Source organism: Cyanistes caeruleus, chromosome 5 (genome assembly GCF_971803275.1).
Source record: "Cyanistes caeruleus chromosome 5, bCyaCae1.hap1.1, whole genome shotgun sequence".
In the NCBI taxonomy this organism is placed as follows: domain Eukaryota; kingdom Metazoa; phylum Chordata; class Aves; order Passeriformes; family Paridae; genus Cyanistes; species Cyanistes caeruleus.
In genome coordinates this window covers 31602835-31622414 of record NC_141705.1, presented here as the reverse complement: position 1 = coordinate 31622414, position 19580 = coordinate 31602835, and the positions used below count along the sequence as shown (strand labels likewise).

General features: G+C 36.0%; 1 protein-coding gene across 29 annotated transcripts in view; it reads right to left on the bottom strand.

The window, feature by feature from the left end:
* SORBS2 (sorbin and SH3 domain containing 2) overlaps positions 1 to 19580 on the bottom strand; it is a 183735-nt gene that overhangs the window by 59238 nt on the left and 104917 nt on the right. For 12 of the 29 annotated variants that reach the window (XM_086889025.1, XM_086889033.1, XM_086889034.1 and 9 more), the window contains 4 exons: positions 17473 to 17522; positions 10508 to 10600; positions 9878 to 9904; positions 8784 to 8908 (listed from right to left, as the gene is read on the bottom strand). In XM_086889025.1, the coding sequence (XP_086745151.1) occupies positions 8784 to 8908; positions 9878 to 9904; positions 10508 to 10600; positions 17473 to 17482 (255 nt within the window). In that variant the 5' untranslated portion in view covers positions 17483 to 17522. Of the gene's footprint in view, positions 1 to 891; positions 1372 to 7187; positions 7806 to 8783; positions 8909 to 9877; positions 9905 to 10507; positions 10601 to 17472; positions 17523 to 19580 lie in introns of those variants that run through there. The other 17 variants (XM_086889030.1, XM_086889037.1, XM_086889031.1 and 14 more) reach the window with 6 other exon arrangements.

The window sequence follows — 19580 nt, the reverse complement described above, 5'->3', positions numbered from 1 at the left end:
TGCTAAAGTATTTGTATAAAGTTAGAACACTCCTGTGACCCAGTAAAACTTTGGATTCAGAACATCTCTCTGTTTTGCAATTCAGCAATGAATTGCTCAATTTAAATGAAGGCTTTGTTCTGACTCATTTTAATCATGTGGATAATCTCAAAAGAAATCAGAAGTGATCTGGGTTTGACCCAGATTCCATACCTTCTTTCTCCCCATATATAAGTAAACTAAGGTATTGAAAAATGGATGTATGTAGAAAGTGTCTAACTGCATACTGGTTTTTCCCTTGACTTCACTAAGAGAAAAGTAATGGGACACTTGAATAATTCAAGATTATTTATGCAGTTCAGTCCTATAAGAAACTGTGCTTAGGAGAGGAAAAGGTTAATTAGAGGAGAGAAAACCAGTTTTGTGCAGTCAATCGTCATGGCTGGGGGAAAAAACTGCATTAAATACTGCCAACATTTACTGTGCATTTACAAATTACATTATTGAAATCTGCATCTCAGTGAAATCAAAAATGGTGGTAGTCCAGACTCCAAAAACCTGCAAACTGTTAACAATATCTTTAAAAAGTCTCTTCAAACTCCATGAAATGCCTGCTTTTAATACATTTCGAACAAGTATTTCTTGAATTTATTTTCTTTTAAGCAAAGTGTTTGATACACCTTAGCTGACCAAGCGGTGCAACTGTGCAACAAACATTCCCTACTCCCAAATCTGCCATGTCAATGATATTTTTTTTTAACAACTGTTACAAAATACTGTCAGACCATGACCATGGAAAATGACTAATAAAATACTTGTCTGTGTAATGGGATAACAGAACGGGTCGAATTCTGTTCCCCTTTGACAACCTGTTTGAACAAAATGGAGGAGGAAAAAAGGAAGCATAATTACATGAGAAGTGGCAGCAGTGTTGGTTAAGGTGGTGCCATCTGACACAGCAGACATCTGGCTCAAGGTTGGGGAAGGTGTTTCAGAGCGGTCAGTAGTATCATAGCTACAAGTCTGCAGCTCATCTAGAATGGCTGTGGAGGACTCACTCACTGTGCGGGAGGAGCACTCGCTCATGGCAGAGTCTGTGCTCACAGAGGCTGCTTCGTTCCTGTGGATAGCACTGTCAGGAGCTAGGAATGGGCATTTGTATGGAAACTGTGAGAGGGATGGGGGTTTATAAAAGTGTGAAGGCAAAAAATCATCAAGCGTTGGCAAAGAATATGGTACTAGATGGGTGCCACTGTCTGGTGAGAAAGAGGCTCTGTTAACTGGTACCACAGGAGAAGGAAGAGGCAGTGGAGAAGCTTCTGTTGCTGTTTGTCTGTGTGTCTGTGAAGCATTTACCTCCATCACAGGGGCAGTTACTTTCTGGTTTCCAAGCTGAGATTTGAGGAAAAAAAAAAATAAGAAAAGAAACAGATTACTTAATGAATAAAGAACTTTTCCCTTTGCCTCTTGCTGGGTGTAGGGGAATTACAGAAGTATAAGTTTTTCAGCCACCCGAGGAAGTTCACATTCACAAAGATTAGGAAATAAATCAACCATGCTCTATATTAGAGTAGGACAACATGAAAGAAATGAGTGCATAGAATACTAGTGGAAGCAATGCCAGAAACCATAGTGTGCTGAGGATGAATATTCATCATGTACTGCATATATTAATGATCTCCATTGTGCATTGAGAGGGTTCACACTATTTTATACTTCACATAAACATGAGGCTAGAGAATGTCACGTTCATGTAGTTTTCAAAGCAAAAATGTATCTGCAAATCTGATCTTGGTAAATGTTACATTTTTTTCTGTGAAGGACAGGTATGACTTTGAAATTAACTGTAATATAAAGATGAGCAGGACTGCCATCTATACAGAAACATTATTGATAAATGTTCATATGGTCTACAAGTAATAGGTGGTGGAATTTTTTGCCTCTTGTGACCGAATACCTCTTCTCCACTGCCTCTCTAATAAAAATATTCGGATGATCTTAAAATTTCCAAGCACCCTGGAAGCACCCTGTCAACCTACTCTATAAGGTGTATGCATAGAAGTCTTTTCAACATTAGAGGACATAAGGATTGTTAGGGTAACTGGTATAAATCTGAGGAATAAAGACTGGGAGCACAAGAACAGGACATACTGAAACAAAACATGCCAGTTTTTTGGATTCAGCCCAGTTCCTTAAAAGTAGAAGGGAACAGTCTCATGAGAGTGCTTCTGAAAATGGCCACACAATGTATGAGCTTTATGTTCTGTCATTTCAAATCAGTCACAGGGCACTCGGTTTAAATTAGTCCTGCAACTAGCTTTTAGCATCTGCAACTTCTTTTTGAACTAAAACATGTTGGCATCTAATATTTGTTAGACAGCTGCACAAATCCTTCTTTACTGCCTATTAACCACAGGCTTTCCATCAATTCCTAAGTATTCAAAATACTGCCTACTTCAGCACTAATGGTTTCATTGTTGATAGGGCTAAGGACATCTGGAATAGCTACTGGGAAAGAGTGTTTGGGATTTTAAATTTATGTAAAACAGAGGACAGTAAGACACTATATGCAGTAAATAATATTTTAAAAAGCAGCATTCAGTCATACATATCACATTGTTATCAGAAATATGGTTATTTCCTATGCTTAGACTAGGCAGATGTCTTTAATCATTCAAAAAATGTTTCAAGCCATCAGATTAAAATGCCATTTTGGCATTTTAATCCAAAATCTGAAAATATCTTCTAAAGCCCTTATGGAAGACTTGGAACACAACCCAGATTATGCTACTTACAAGAGGTCACTAGGGTTCCAGTTGCATAATTCTTGTTGAGATCAACTAGAATTTACACAAATAACCTTACTGAGGTCAATGTGACCATCACAATGAATAAGCATTACAGAAAAGAATCTTAAGTATGTGAATAGATATATATTATTTTTTCCAATTGATTCAAAATAAATCTTTGGCATCACTGGATCTCTAGGGTACATAAAAATAGGCAAAATCTGCTGTTAAAATCTGCAGTTAAAACAGTGAAGAAGCTTAGTCAAACAGCTTAAAATCCAAGTCTTATTCACAGTAATGTTTCAAATCTACACTTGAACACCACCCTCCTCCCCCCATCTTAATCTTTTCATAGAGGAAATCTGAACAGACTACCCCTCAATTAAAATAATCCATAACTGAATGTATCCTGTAACAGGACATAGTGTTTTCATAGAAATCTAATTTGCCAAAGGAAACTTCAAAAGAAGAATGGAATATTATTAAAAATAATGTAATGAAAAAATAGGATGGTTATACAGCATAATATATCAGGGATTTAAGATGTGTGCATTTACATACACATATAAGAAACTGTAATTTCACTTCTCAGGCACATAAAGGGGAGACAGTCATCATTCATGATGATTTTCATCATCTGCGTCAACAGATGATCGTATCAACATCTTCAGCAAAAGACAGGAACCAGGAGATTATGCTGTAAATATGAGGCAGAGCCAAAAAGAAGCTCTGAAGTTCTTGAGACCACTTATCCTCTCAGCATCCCCAAAAGAAAAGATACGTATGACTGAGCCAAAATGTGTAAATTAATCTCTATATCGTTAAAATAACAGGAAATTTTGGGGAGTTGAGAAATCTAGTAAAACTTCTGGCCCTGAACTGAGATTTCTTGCATGCTTGAGAAAAGGAGGGAGTGACAACACAAGGACAGATATTCAGGGTGCATCCAGAGAGCTACTGAATGATTTAAAAAAATTTAATTCACTGTGTTTGGAAAATAATAGCTGATTTCATCAAGCCAAATTCTTAAAAAGAATATAAAGTTATTATTCTTACAACACAGACATAGAATGCAGCAATTCTATGTACTGATTCCCAACATGGAGCTTATTGGCTTTGTAGAGTAGAACTTCTCTTTTGCCTGGCTCTAGAATACTTTTGTATGTACAATCATCTTTCTGGGAAAGAGTGGCTGAAATTGTGATATAAAACAGCATTGTTTTTGAAAACTGATTTACACCACTTAAAAGACATGGAATGTTGGTAATCTAAAACACATGCAACAAAAAAAATCCATATTTTTCACTGTGCATGCAATCTCATGTATGAATCATACTTTCTTATATTTTTCACTGTGAAAAATATGAGAAAGACAAGGCTGAATGCATTCCAGAAAAATTTTAATACTGGTTCCATTCAGCATGTTTCAGATTAGGTTTGTTACTGATATAGCACAAGAAATGCTAGCAGAAGTCAGGCAGATTAAATGCCAAACAAGTACTTAATGAATTAGATTGATGAAAAACTAGCTAGACTGTGTGTCTGTCTTGGGTTGTGCAGCAACACATGAGAGATAAATGTCATTATTCTTGATGTGAATTGGAGGTCTGAAGAGCAGCCTTCTGCTGCAGCTTTCTGCTGGTCCTTTGAAATCCTTCTCTTCCATCAAATAGTAAAATGTGGGGCCTGAAGAACACAGTTGGTATCAAAATTATATAAAGTAGATAGGTGACCCTAGTATGGATTTCAAAATCAGTCATCTATTGTTTTAATTCAAGATATGCAGGGGGTGGTGTGAGATTACTAATGACACCAGAGTACTGGCCTTGCTTCAACAGTCAAGACACAGATAAGGAGACTCAGAGATAAGTGAATAAATTCATTGTGTTAATACATAGCAGAGTTTAGTAATCAACAATCAAATTACACCCATACATTTGCATAAATGGGTAAAAATACCTCTATTTTTAATTATTAAAAGCTGATTTCAAAATGTCCAAACTAATGCTGCAAATTATATTCCAATGGCCATTTTTCTACCCAGCCGTCTTATTCTAAACTCAGTATAAGGAGGTGGAGTTTAGCCCTTGTCTAAAGTGATGCAGAACTTAAAATGAAAAATATATACTCAATTTTCTTTGCTTCACGTCTGCCCCCAGAATGCTGAAACTGGTTTTCTCTTTCTTCCATATGACTCTACATATTGCCAATATCTAGAACTCAGAAATGTACTAGATGAATTGATTTAATTGATTTAGATTTTTTTTTTTTTAATTCCAGGTTTATTTTCCTTGATGCACATTTCTACAGCTATAAGGTTGTCCATAGAATCACTTTCATAAACATCTGCTATAGAAGTTTTACTCCTCCAGGACATTGGGACTAAACCAAGTGTTCAACTCATCTGAGGAATTTAAATAACAAAATAAATGCTTTGCAAGTTCAGTTTCAGAGAGTGTATCTAGAACAATAGGACACTTAGGAACCCAGGAAGAAAACAATCAAAAAAATATGTGATTATTTCCAAAGAAGCAGTTCATAATTCTTCATCAGTTTATAACTTATAAGAAACTTATACGAACAAGAAAATTTAGCTCCACTGGTTTCATACTAACAAATAAAAATTTCTCTGTTGACATAGACACAGTTATTTCTCCTGTATCTGCAGTATGGTAGAAAGAAGCAGCATCTCTTGAGAGTGTAATAATGTAAAAAACCTTAATACTGAGTAACCTGAATGCTTCTATTTTCATATATATTTTTAAGGGGTTTAACCTTTCTCTGAGTAGGAGTGTTTACAAAATGTCACTCAGTGAGTCAGAGCACACTTCTGCTTGCTCCTGAAGTTTCAACAGATGAGCACTGAAATTAAGTGCAAATAGGAGCACAAACATAGCAAGATACATTAAAGTGGACCACACAAGCTCCCTCTTGGCTGTGTATTTCCATACTTTGTGAACAGAATACAGTTGTACATGTTGGCTGGACACAGATACCCCCACACGCACAGTATTTCTTCTTTACTACTTCTTAAGAAGTGATGATTACCTGATTTTACCTTATTTTCCTTCACATACATAAACCCAGATGCAGAGGGAGAGCTGCACCTTTCTAAATATATTTGCTTTTTGAGCGTTTCTCTGGCAGCTTTAAACACTGCTGGCAGGCCTAATTTACAGTCAGAGAGCCTCCTCTGAGGACACAGCTTGACATACAACCTATAAGATTCATGTAGAAAAGTATTTTAACCCCTATACAAAGTCCTGTAGAGCTTGCAGATCTGAAACAATTTTAAAAATTAAAATACTATCATGCATAGTACACTGAAAGTTAATTTTCTATGTGAGAGAAATCGTGAACTTTGCAAATACTATGATATATAGCACTAAAGGGATCATAATATTTGGCCATTAGCTGGAACAGTTTCAAGGTTTTAAACTGAGATCTGAGTCAGAAAACAAATAATTTTAAACACATAGCTGTAGCCTGTATTTCTAATTTTAGCTCATGGCATCTTCATTTTGGGAACTCACCTGATGCAGAATTTTACACCACCTCACATGCTGACTTGTACTCTAGTTTTAGGTATGTATTTTAACAAGGAGCTACAAAACCCACTTGCTTCATGACTCAATTGTGATGCCAAATACACCCCTTCATTAGAATTTATTTCAATGTTGAACATCACAGAAAATGTCAGATGAATTTTGCAGATAAGAGATCCATAAAAGGATACAGCTAGAAAAGATGGCTACATGCCTTAATGATCTATGTGATCAACTGAAATTTTTCTCATTTTATTCAGAGCAACCCAGTTGCCAAATTTCTGATAGTACTTCCCACATACTGAAACCAAGGAGAAGGCAGAAAACTAAGTGCAGAACTTCCAAATAAGCCACAGATACTTTTCTGATTTTTTTCAGCTCGAAGTGAAACTAAAAAAATTCTAAATTAAAAAGAAAATGAAAAATGTGTTTTGACTTTTAAAATTCTAAAAACAAGCAGCTAGAAGATTAATTGTTTTTAGTTCTTCTGATTAGACTTTCAGTATTACTCTTGATCATGAAAAGGTATTTCCCCTAATGCTTGTTAGCTATCATACTCTAGGAAGAGCCACCTGAGCAGATGCATCACCTACAGTACACTAATTTCCTATGGTGCATTTGCACTCCATGAAGTCCTCACAGAGGAACAAAGAAGTCTGCCTTCCATCTCAGCTAGGTTTTGTTTTTTTTTTTCAATAACCTTCCAAAACCTTCAGTTATTACTCATTTAATTTTGTTCATTTTTTGATCCATGTGACAGGTAGTTTTACCCAGAAAACAGAGATCTAACTTTGGTAATGTAAGTATAACTAAACAGATGGTTATTAAGTGATTCATGAAGATCTAAAATAAAAGATGGAAAAATTAAATATACCACATGGCATTCTGCAGCCTGTGAAGAAGGAAGAACTGTAGACTTTTGTCCCAAATCCTTTGAAGACATCTTTGAAGTGTCTGGAGAAATACTAGGTGGATGATCTTGGATTTCAGGCTCTGCTTTATTGTCAGGGGTGGGAACTATTTGAACGGAAAGAGATGCTGTGTGTATCTCAGGCATGGGGGTACAGGCAGGTGAGATAGGCCTTTGTGAAAATACTGGCTCTTCAACAGGCTTGAGCTGTTGCTGTGCATTACAAGGAATGCTACTTGCCGGGTCACGTGTCCGGGTTAATTTCAGGGTAGATATCTTACGTTTTTGAGACTGTTGCCTTTGGCCTTGATGGAGAGTAGCACTAATGCCAGCTACTGTGCTTTTGTCTGCACTGGAGACTGAGGTCAGTGGTTTAATGATTTTTTGTGCATAGGACACACTTGTGTTAGATATCTCAGAAGACATTGTCTCCTGAACAGACGTCTCGCAAGAGTAATAGGCAGTATCTGTGGGGAGGTGTTTAGCTGGACCAGCAGTTACTGCCTGGAGATTAATTTCGTTCTCGTGATTAGTTACTCTTCCTTTCCGAAAGCTTTCTTTTCTAGGAGGTGGCAGAGGTGCCTTATTTGCCAAAAGCATCCACACATAGCAAAATAACATTGAAGAAGAAACAGAAAGAAAGTAAATGTTAGTAGGAGATATAGTTCAGTTTTACTTTCATATTTAAGTAGAGGAATTAGCAAATTAAAAGGCTTCATCTCAATATTGCTAAATTCAATGGACAACTAAATTGGATCCCACCACCATTTCCTGTGCGACTTCTGTTTAATAAGCCAGATGTTCCATTTGCTCAGACCAAAGTGGGATCAGAAAGGATCAGAAGGGAGCCCACAATCATTTGTTTTCTTTTAAAAAAACAATTATTACACTGAAAAAGAATTGTTGCTGTGAAAGCATTCGGGTATGTAAGTACTCCATGATCTTAGATAGCAAACAATTATTCACAGATAACACACATATATGAAACACTGAGCCTCTTTAACTTTTGAATTAAAATAGTAACAGAGTATTAAAATGGTGTGTTGATATTTTTTTGACAGATAAAGATGTTTCCAAGTGTGGGGGTGGTTTTTTTTGTTTATGTTGTGCATGTTTTGCTTGATTTGTTGTTGTTTGTTTCTGTTTTTAGTGTGCTGTAATTACATTTTTCCGCAAAACAGGCAGAAGCATTTTCTACCATATAATTAATACATTTTAATTCTCAGATATTTTGATGACTGGTGCGTTTTTCCGAGTGTAATCTATTAATAAATACTCTTTGAAGTCTGTGAACACTCCTGGAAAGCTTTTACTGGTATGACCTCGTTTTATTTAGCTGTCTGTCTCGCTCATTGAAAGCAATTTCTGGTAATTAACCCGGGGGCATACAGCCTGTGTGGAGTATGCTTAATCTGTGCAGCAAACCAGTCCGTAGTGACCCATATGAACAGGTGATTCACACTATCTGCAAGACATCAGCACAATGTTTCATAGAGTTATCCCATCTATACATGCTAACGCCCCCAACAGTGGCATAGCATTAAATGTGTCTGGTTTTACCTGAGTTGGTGATTTTTTATCCTGTAGATTTGGCCGCACGCTCCTAAAACCTTTTGCTGAAAGAGATGAACTGCTAGCGTCTCCATTCAGTGTCTCTCTACTGCCATTATTGTAAGATCGCCAAGCTTTTGTAAATGGAAAAGAATGAAACAATTTTTTTGGTGTGATTAGTACAGCTCCACTGCTCTCCACACAGCAACCCAGCCATTAAACAAGCTACACAACTGACAATGATGCTGTTTTACCATGGAAGTTAAGAGCATGGCTAAATATTCATCTATAAAATTTAGAAAATTCAAGCATTGACAACAGTCCTGGTATTGGGCAGTTCTAGACATCTACAATGTTCATGCAGACTATGGATTTTAACCTTGAGTGTCCTTTTGAGATGCTGGTGCATCAGCCCCTCTATAAATCAGGCTCAAGTTTTTTCCCTTTCAGATTATGTTCTTGAACTTCACGGCTGCATTGGATTTTGAAAAACATCCCAGCTCATGTAAAATTAGCTGGTCATGGCAGTTTCACACAAAATTTCACTGCAGTACCCAATTAGTTGTTCCACCAGTGTACTTTATTGCCAAATCTGAACGACACCTCTATTTTCCAACCAACCAAACATGTTTTTTTCTCTATCCTCAGACCTGGAATGCCCTCAAAGCGTTGGCCAAACATAGAGGGAGATGTTGAAGACAAAATACTGTCAGAGGCTGGGAAAAGTACCACATTATGTGAGCAGGCTGCTAAGTGAAGGTGGGCAGAATTTGCAATCCTGGGTAAGGCTCTAAAAAGGAAATAGCAAGTACCACTGAATGGTGCCACAGAGATAAAGCTAAAGGTGGCAAATTAGCAGTCTGTTTTTTCCCACACAATTCATTCTTCTGACAACATATTCTGTGCTACAGGAAATAACTGCTTTCAAATGAGACCTGGATTTGAGGGCTTAAGCATTAACAATTAGGATTACAATTTCAGTGGTGCTTTCCTTGAAGAATGAGGAAGTATGGAGTAATGAAATCAAATAAATGGCTGATTGTTGTAATTCATCCACTTACATGGTATAAATATATACATAAATAATACAGTGTTTTATTTACCTGAATCTGGAGACTGAGAATCAGACCCTGAAAAAGAAATATCCAATATTAACTTGTGTTAGAAATAAACTAATTTTGTAAAAAACACACAGGAGTATTGATAAGAAGCAGTTCTGCCTGTCTAATGAATATTTAGTATGTTTTAATTTTTATGAATATTTTTAGGTAAACGATCTTCATAAATGATTTTTTAAAGTTAATCTGGCTTCTGACAATCAGTTTACAACAACACTCAGAATCCTTTCCTCAAGAAGAGTTTTTAAATAAAACTTTTCTTAAAAAAAAGGTTTGTAATAAACCAAACCTCTTTTTCATGCTTTGTTATCTTGAAAAAAATACAGATGTGAGACCCAAAACACATATCAAGGGCAAAATTAATATATTAATTTACTAATTTACAAATACAATTATTTTTTTCCTAAGTAGTCTTGGTTTTTTCTTTCATGAATGGCTACTAAACATAGGCAGAGAGAAATTCAGACCACTTTTTAAAAAGCATTGTAAAAGTAATACATCTGTCAGTGTAATAGAAAATAGTGCTACCCTTCTTCTTGCAAAGTAATATGGCAGGAATGCATAACAGTATAAAAAAGCCATTCAGAAGTTGCATCTCAGTGTTAGTGGTTATACCTGAGGCCAATAGGTTTGGAGAACTCTGAACCCTCTTCACAGCTGTTAATGTGACAGACATTGCAGCACGTTTGCGAGCACACCCACCGCTATCTGGAAGCACAAAACAATACAGACAGCAGCCCCAGACAAAGGGAGCAAGCACATGCAACATATCAGTGTGAGGTATGCCAAACACATATGAAAATAAGCATGCAGTTAGGGAACTGCTGCAGAAATGTGTGAATTCAAAGGTTTGGCAGATAAGCAGAATACATAAAATTTCACAGGCTTTAAACAACAATAAACCTCATAGAGAATAAGTGAAGAAAGCTTTATTTAATACTTAATCCACTAGGGAAATATATACACTCTGTTACCTGAAAGACTGCTTAATTACAGCTAATTAGTAAAAGCAAACAAGTAATCAAGAAAAAGGCTTAAGCATTCCAGAATAATATTAATCAATAATCTGCACTGTAAAATAATTTCATTGTATGCATTAAAAGGACACCATTCATAAACTAAGCTCATGTTTGATCAGCTGACAAAGTACTTTTGTTCAGTCTTTTGGATCCTTTATGCTCACAAAACGAAATTACTGGTGAAGGCATACATTTATTTTTCATTTGATGGAAAGAAATTGGCTGTCCTTCTTTCCATTTTTTACCTAATGCAAGTTACAAAATGAAAAAAAATGTATATCTGGAACTGAATAACATTCTGAGGAAATGACTAGAAATCTAAAATTATTAAAAAAAATTAGGTATAGGAAAAAACCTTCCTTCTGGATCTTGCCCAACTCCTTTCTTTATTCTACTTCTCTCTCACTGGAGCTGCCATTAGATTTTATAAATACTTTCTTATTATTAGAAGACAGCTTTCCCACAACTTAGCTTTTTAGCAACTCTAGCATAGTTGTAAAAGAAAGTTAAAAAATATTCTTACCAATTATATTTAACTAAAATATTTTTCTGCTCTTCACTAAAATAATTATTTTAATTTTAGTATTTGATGCTACTGAAATTTCTTTTAGTACTTCAGTGAAGTCAAGACCTACAAGTATGATAAATATCTTTTTTATTTCTGCAACCTATGACATGGAGTTTTATAAAATTAAGGTCTTAATGAAGACCTGCAAACTATTTGCAGAAAATATTTTCTATAATAGCAGTAATTTGAGCCACAGAGTCATCTTAAACCCAAGTCTGCAAGAGAAGTGGGCTTGTGATATTTCTTTGCTCATTCCAATATTCCCCTGCTACTTCAATATTTCCAATAGTCCCCTGGCCACAGGCCCTGAAGGAAATGCATTAAGTAGTTGTTAACACTGGCAAACATCAGAGCCACTGCCTTAGATGTAATTGGTACCAAAGACTCATTGTCAATTCCAAGGCTCAAGGCAAAAGGCCAACTTATTTCAGCCAGCAGTAGTTGAAAGCAATACATTACCTGCCATTAATTATTGGCATTGTACATGTGAAACAAAGGCAGTGGCTATCAAATCTGCACATGTGTTTTGGCTTGCTTACATCAACATGGAATGGAAATGGTAATTAAAGTTACATTTTCCATTCTTGTGTTCCTTTTCCCCCACCATCGACATACATCAGAGGTAATTCCAATGAGATTTGATGATGTGTTGATACTGAGGTTCTGTTCTAATCTGAATATTGGCAGACTTTGAAAGCATACTACATTTAATATAAGCTAACAGGCAAAAAAATTTGTTATACTGTCACAGTTCTTATTCAAACAAAGTGGTAATTTATTTGCAATTTTTCAAGAGCTACCTTCCTGAATTTCATAATAGAGAAAGTGAAGACAACGAGAAACTGATTACAAACATTTAATTATTTTAACTTCAGGAAATTCTGCTTCAGTTTAGTTTTTAATGTAACTCAGCTGAGTCAGAGTTTTACGCTTTGTGGACCCATAATCTAGAAAAGTGTTTTGGCTTCATAAGAGAAATAAAACAGATTGCAACCGACTACATACAATATTCACCCCTATATATATAATTTATATATATTCACAAGTCTGTACCTGCATTATTTATCAGTATCTGTACAAAATAATGAGATATAATCAGAATTCAGCTAAGACATAACCTCACATTTATATAATACTGAGTTGTGCAAAATTTCTAGTAGAATAGAAATGTGTGTGGGTAAGCACATATTGATGCATGATGGATTCCATCCTCTCATCTATGTTCAGGCCAGGCTCCCAGTAAGTGGAGAATTAAGAAACTGTAAGGGAGACTGAATTAATGATCTTCTGCTCATTTCAAACAAATGAGCAAACTATAAGCAATTAATATTACACAGCTGTTTCTTCAGGAACAAATGAGATTATATGAAACAATCTATACAAAATGTTTGTGTATATAAAAGATACGTGTGCGAATATGTACACACACACACACACTTACAATTCCTTTGACCTGAAAAATTCTTCAGGAAGGAGTCCTGTCTTCACTAGGAATTGCTTTAACATTGAAGAAAAGGAGACCCAAATCAGCTAAGTTCTGCAGGCAGTGCTAGAATATGAAGTCGGGCAATAACTCACTAAACAGCTGCCTAAAATGTAATTGCAGCTTCTTTTTCTCTCCCTCTCTTAATTCATTCCACATTTAACCCTTTCTCCTAAGTTCATAGCCCTAAGAGGTGCTTCCACTAGTGACAGCATCACTCTAAGTGAGCTGTATCTGTATTTGACAAATAATCTACTGGTTGGGTCCTGCCCCAAAGCAAGATGGAGATGATACAAAACACCATAATTTCATTTCTTCTTAAAAACACTGTTTCAGAGAGTCAGTACAAGCAGTGGCATAAACAAAGGGAAAAAAGAAGAAAGGATGGTGACCTTGTGTGAAGAGGTGAGAGACAGGAGCCAGGGGCAAGAAATTTTTAGAAAGCTCTTAAAGCTTACTAAAGAAAAGAGAAATTACATCCAAACATCAGGTTTGCTGATTGTTATTAAATTCGCTGTACTTGTGAATGGTATCATTTTTCCTTTTGTCTGCACAGTGAATTCAATTCTAGAAGTCTTTAGACCAGAGCTTCTTACTCCTCATTTGCATTCTGACCTTTTGAGCAAATATATAGTGCTGGGTCCAACCGTCCAAGACAGACAAAGCTGCTGCCTCTCTATGTCCCCAGGTCCAGCCAGGAGGGGGACTGGAAATGCATCCCCAGCAGACAGATGTCAACACCACAGCCATACATGGCTGGACACACAGCTCCAAACACACTAACACGGCACAATGGCCTCACCACCCTCCCCTCCCTGGCTGAAGTTCCACTAGGGAGAATTGCACATGTGGACAGAGAGGATCCTTCTAGCAACTGGGCTCAAACATCGAGTCTGCCACTCATTCCATGCCAGGCTCTCCTGTGACAGCCCTGGGAGGGCCCTGGACAAGGAAGACCCTTTGTTCCTTGTGTCTCCTCAATTTGTGCTCTTGTCTCCCTTGTGTCCCTGTGCTCTTCCAGGCTTACAGAGATAGAAAGGCCTTTGATGGCTCCTGTGATGGGCCTGCGAGCATCCTGGCATGGCAGGCTATTACCTGGGCTTCCTCTCCTTCCACTCTTTCTCTGAATTCTTTTTTGGATGTGCTGACCAGTTATTTACCACATAATCTACACTGACAGGTAAACCTATTATTTGGTTCTTTCATGCTGCTAAAAAGTAAACTTTTAGTAGAATGCCTGGAGCTCAAGCCCACCTAATTTACTTCAGTGATCTAAAAGTGGCTTAACAATCTGTTCAGGAACTCTGCACTGACCCAAGAAATTATGTTCTTGTCTCCCAGAAAAAAATGTAAGGGAATAGTTCATGTAATGACTTCCATTAATAATTTTAACAAACAGATAATATTTGCAGTCTTCCAGAACTGCATACTTTTCACTCTTGGCTGTTCTTTATGTGCTTCATCTAATGCAAACAGCTAACTTGTTTAATAACTTTAAAATCAGATGCATTTATCAAGAATGATCTGTGTGAAATTCAGCCAAAATATTTACAGATGGACACTAAGAATCAGTTTTAACCACTAACTTAAATCCATTTATTATTCTCAATGCAATTAGCTCTCCTCTGACATGACCTATGCATGCACATATGTATAATTAACAATAAGGACATTTATCCTATGTTTTAATCTGATGTGAGTTTCAGGGCAGCTCATGTTTTCTGTAAGTTAGTTAATCAAGCAACCAAGTTAATGATGTTCATCAATCTGTAAAATACCTGAAGACTTATTGAAGAAACCCCCTAAATATAGCTTAAAATATTATTCTGTTGATGATTGCTTAGTCTGGGTTTAAAAACACACACACATTCTATGAGACTACTATTTTAAAATTATGACAACATTTGAACTCCAAAAGGAAGCATGAGCCAAAGTACCCTTGATACTTCTGAAAAACCTCCTCTATATCTTACCTCTGTTTCTTTGCTTTCACAAAAATGTTTCATTGCCTTATGCTGCTGAATATTCCCTCCTAACATGTGGTACAGAATTAACATCAAATGCTGAAAAATCCCTCCCATATATGGTAGAGTACTGCAAACCAAAGCTCCTCAAAACATTTTCTCTGTAGACAAAAATATCTTCCGGAGGGTTTGCTGAGACAGACTGCCAAGTCTGCAGCCACAGGGAACGCTGGATTAGAGGAGCCCAGTCTTAGCAGTAGATTAACTTTTTATTTATAAAGCAGTATATACATTAGCTTTGCCACTCCACCAGTTACTGGCATCAAACTACAGAGCTCATTTATCTACAGGACTCATTAATGAAACACATAGTTTAAAAACAAACTAGTGGCGAACCAATAGCATCTGATAACCTTCAATTGCACCATGTACAAATTTCTGTTATAAAGCAGTGAAATAAAAACCAACACCAACCCAAAACAAAGCTGTAGCACTCATGTTTGAAAGACAGTGTAGTGCAGAAAGAAAAAATAAAAAAAAAAGAAAAAAGGGGAAAGAAGGATATAGCTAGACCAGAACAGCACACAGAACATCTTCCAGCTGAGTCACTCTCTCTTAATGAAGTAATGCTTTAGATGGGTGCAAGGATAGGTGCAAGATGTCCACTTTTACACCCTACTCACAGGTTTTTAATGGTTTTTTACAGTCAGAAAACAATCTATATTAATAGAACTGATAAGAAATGCCACATTTTTGGTCAATGCCTTCCCTTCATTGCAGCTGATAACATGCACATAAACATCAAGTATAAAGAAGATGAAAAAATGTTTTCACTGTCCAAGTGCAGAATAGATTAAAGTTCAACCTAAAATCATGGACTCTTTAAGGAACTGGAGAGGATTTCAGGTGTGTTCATGTCTTTAAGGTCTATTTTTAAGACTCTTGTGATCAGAAGATTCTAAATCCCCAAGAGAAGTCATTCAGTTGCAGATTATTTAAATCTTATGTCTTCTCTCTTGAGAATTCATAACTTACAACAAAAATCTTAGTACAACATCAAATACAGTCATACTTCAGGGCTCTGGTAGCACAAACTGGAAATTTACCTCTTTATTCACATTTTTTGAAGCAGGAGCTATAAAATTACCTCTGTCATATGATTTTGATTTATATGATGGCAATGCACAATGTAATTATAGTATGATGATTAGCAAAGTTATGTCTGAAATTACAGTTCTATGAAATAAGTAATATTTTAGTACTACTTTAATTATGCAGACTAATACGTTTAGGAAAGACATCATTAAAAATTAGAGAGGATGGGACAAATTTAAAATAGTACTTTTATAAATGAAAAATACACACACCACCTTGGTCAGCATTTGAAAAACAATTAAGAACAACCAAAACTTTGGGGAACAAAAGTACACACTCAAATGAGGAAGTTAATTTCTCCTGCTTATTCTATTTACAAACGTAGTGGTTCAAGTGAGCCAATATATTTTAACTTTGTACTAAAAGATATGCTTAAAATATGGATCCTACTGAGTTCCAGTTGTCTGAGACAACAGGAAGCCATGAAGCTGGATTAATACAGTGATCTAGATAATGGCACCTATAGCACAGAAAAGTTAATCCCTTTGATTTAGAGCATGCTGCTGAAATTCAGACTTCAAAGGTAGTTCTGGTCCTCGGGTCCCACATATCATGTCATAGTGAAACACTGAGGTCAATGATAAAGCCACTGCTTTGGAAAGGATGGATAAGTCTATCTTTGCACCACAGTTAATCTGCAAACCAGACAGTTCACCTATGGAGTCTAAAAGAGCTGTCTGCAACTGAAAATTTACACCTGAGTGAAGCCAGGATTTCAGCAGTCTGTTTTCAAGGGCCTATTCCCTCTCCCAGCACAAAGAGCAGCACTGTCTTATTGGCTTCAGAAGTTCAGGAGCAAATATTAGTACCCTACCATAGATCTTGAAGATAACTTTCTATAGAGTACTTAATTTGGTCAATAAATCTGTTACAGCAACTTGAGAGAAAACACAAAGCACTGTAAGTAGAACATATCCTCAAGAATATCCTCAGCTGATATGCAAGTGCAACTTATAATACAGGGCAGTGTTTATATGCCCCCTAATTTAGTGACAGTAAAGAATGGAAATAAAGGATTTTTAAAGCATGTGCATTTTCTTAGGAAAATGTGATGCTTTAACAACACTTTTCCATCACTGTTATATCCTCATACTATGTATTTTCACATAAAACATACACACACACAAAACTGATACTATTAAATTAAGCACAGAAGGCTAAACATGCACTTTTATTTTGTGTATCCATATATGTCCATACATAGAAAAACATGTATGTAAATTTTATATATGGAATACAGATGAACATAAGCAGGCATACTATTAAAGTATCTTGCTTATTTTGAGTTCAGCACCAACTAAAGTACAATTTGTTTATGAAAATTCTAGTAAGTTTGGGATCTTCTCTGCTCACAAAACAACACATAAAAAAATCTCACAGATGCAGCATACCTGTGTTCATTTTGACACTGGAGGTTTTGCTATAAAAGTCTTCAGATTTCCTGCGGAAAATAAAATGATCTATTAATTTGCACAGGACAAGTATGTGTGGTACAAAATGGCAGCAGGACTTTTTGGAGGGGTGGAGAATCACTGTGATACAAATGGCAGTCCTATTTTAACACTGCTTTAATTAAACTGGTATTGCTTGTCCTTCCAAAGTTAAAGATGAGCTGTCACTTCCATTATAAGTCACCTTATCTTCAAGTATTTAGTAGTTTTCTTGTAAATATTTGCTCTAGGATAAAAAAAACTAGAGATTAACTTCTGGTCCTGAAACTATAAACTAAGAATATTTTCCATACAGGAATGTGGAAATATTTTTAAAAGCTGCTTATAAGGTTTATTCACTCCTTTGCGCAAACTAGAAGATGTAAAGAGTAGTTCTCTCCAAATATTTTCTAAGCAGCCTAAGTTACCAAGTCTTTTTTAGTGTTTTATAAGCAGATTGGTTGTTTTCATCCAGTGATTTAATATGTCTCCCCAGACAACACTGACATTCTTAATGTTGCTTGATGTATTTCCATGCACAGAATCAGGCCGTGTCTTGGCACTCACAGGAATCCTTACCAAAACTCCTAATATAACCACTAGGTAGCAAATCAGGTCACTATACAGCAACACACTTTTTAAAGATAGTAACTTGCACCAAAATAATGTAAAGCGCACACGAAGGTTGATTCTATTTAGATATCCCACCTCTATACAGCACTTACAAACAAACAAATAGTAAAATGAAACAAGTCAAACCACAGCTGCAGAAAACTCCAAACATGCTAGATTAACAGCCAATTTTAACCTGATGCCATGGGACAAAGCAGATGCTGTTTTTCCACCTACTGACAGTTTATGCCACAGCTTTATCTCAGAATAAAGTGGCATCTGTATCCTAGCCAGTCTTCGCTGTATTGTTACATATACACTGTCCAATATAATCTGCTTTAGCAAATGGGCAGACACACTAGAGGCCAAAATACTGAGGGCTGAAAAAAAAAAAAAGAAAAAAATTCATTCTCCCACTGCATTATTCCCACATCAAGTCCAAGATGAAACAAAGGGAAAATCAGATTTTGTAATGTAATACAGCTTCAAAAAAATTAATTAAAAATATAAATTGCCTGGCTATGTTGGAGTAAGCTGGAAGGTACACATGAGGGATCATTTTTATGATGGGAGACTAAAGGCACTAATTAACACAAGTAAACAAAATATCAAAACAGAATTCCAGTTTCAGTTCAACTCAACAGGAACCCTGAATTAAAGGTACCTCTGAGGTAACATGTATAGTTCCATATTCCCTTGTATTCATAACAAGGCCAGACGTTCCACTGCTCAAAAAAATTACTGTTTTTCAGAAACTATCTGATCACTGCTGCTATTATTCAGTCAGTTTTGTGACAAATAAAGACATATGTTAAATTTCTTGAGAACAATGGAAATAAATAACTGGCAGTGAATGAAGTTTTACAATAATATTTTTATGCTGCAGCTATCAGCAAACTACTGCTGTGAATTTTAAAAAGATCTTATAAAAATTAAGACTTTTTTTTTTTTTTGTATATATGGTCTCTGACTGAAATTTTGCATTTCTTTAACTGCTACAGAATGTTCTTACAGCCTCAAATTCCCACTGCATTTTCAGACTGCTAGAGGAGACACCATTTCCAAGCCTTCTTTTAGCTTGGAACTGAATCACTGACTGTATCACATATAAGATACGAAATGCAACATGATATTTATCTTCAGACCGAACAAGTACAGGACTCTTGGAACATTACAGAGCCAAAATGATTTCTAGCAGGTGGCTTTGATATATTTACCCAAAGCATGAGTAACTCTTAATCTAAGTTTTAACAGACAAAACTCAGTTTCAGCACTACAGCTTTGTACTTCTAACAACTTTAATCTGAACAGTTTAGGCTACACTGCTGATCATACTCATACGAATCACTAACGTTTCCACTTTAATCTAATTTTGCTGAAAAACAACTTAATCTTGCATACCTAAAAGATATGCTTGTAAATAAGGTAAATTCTAAAATTATTTTGAATTCTGTGCT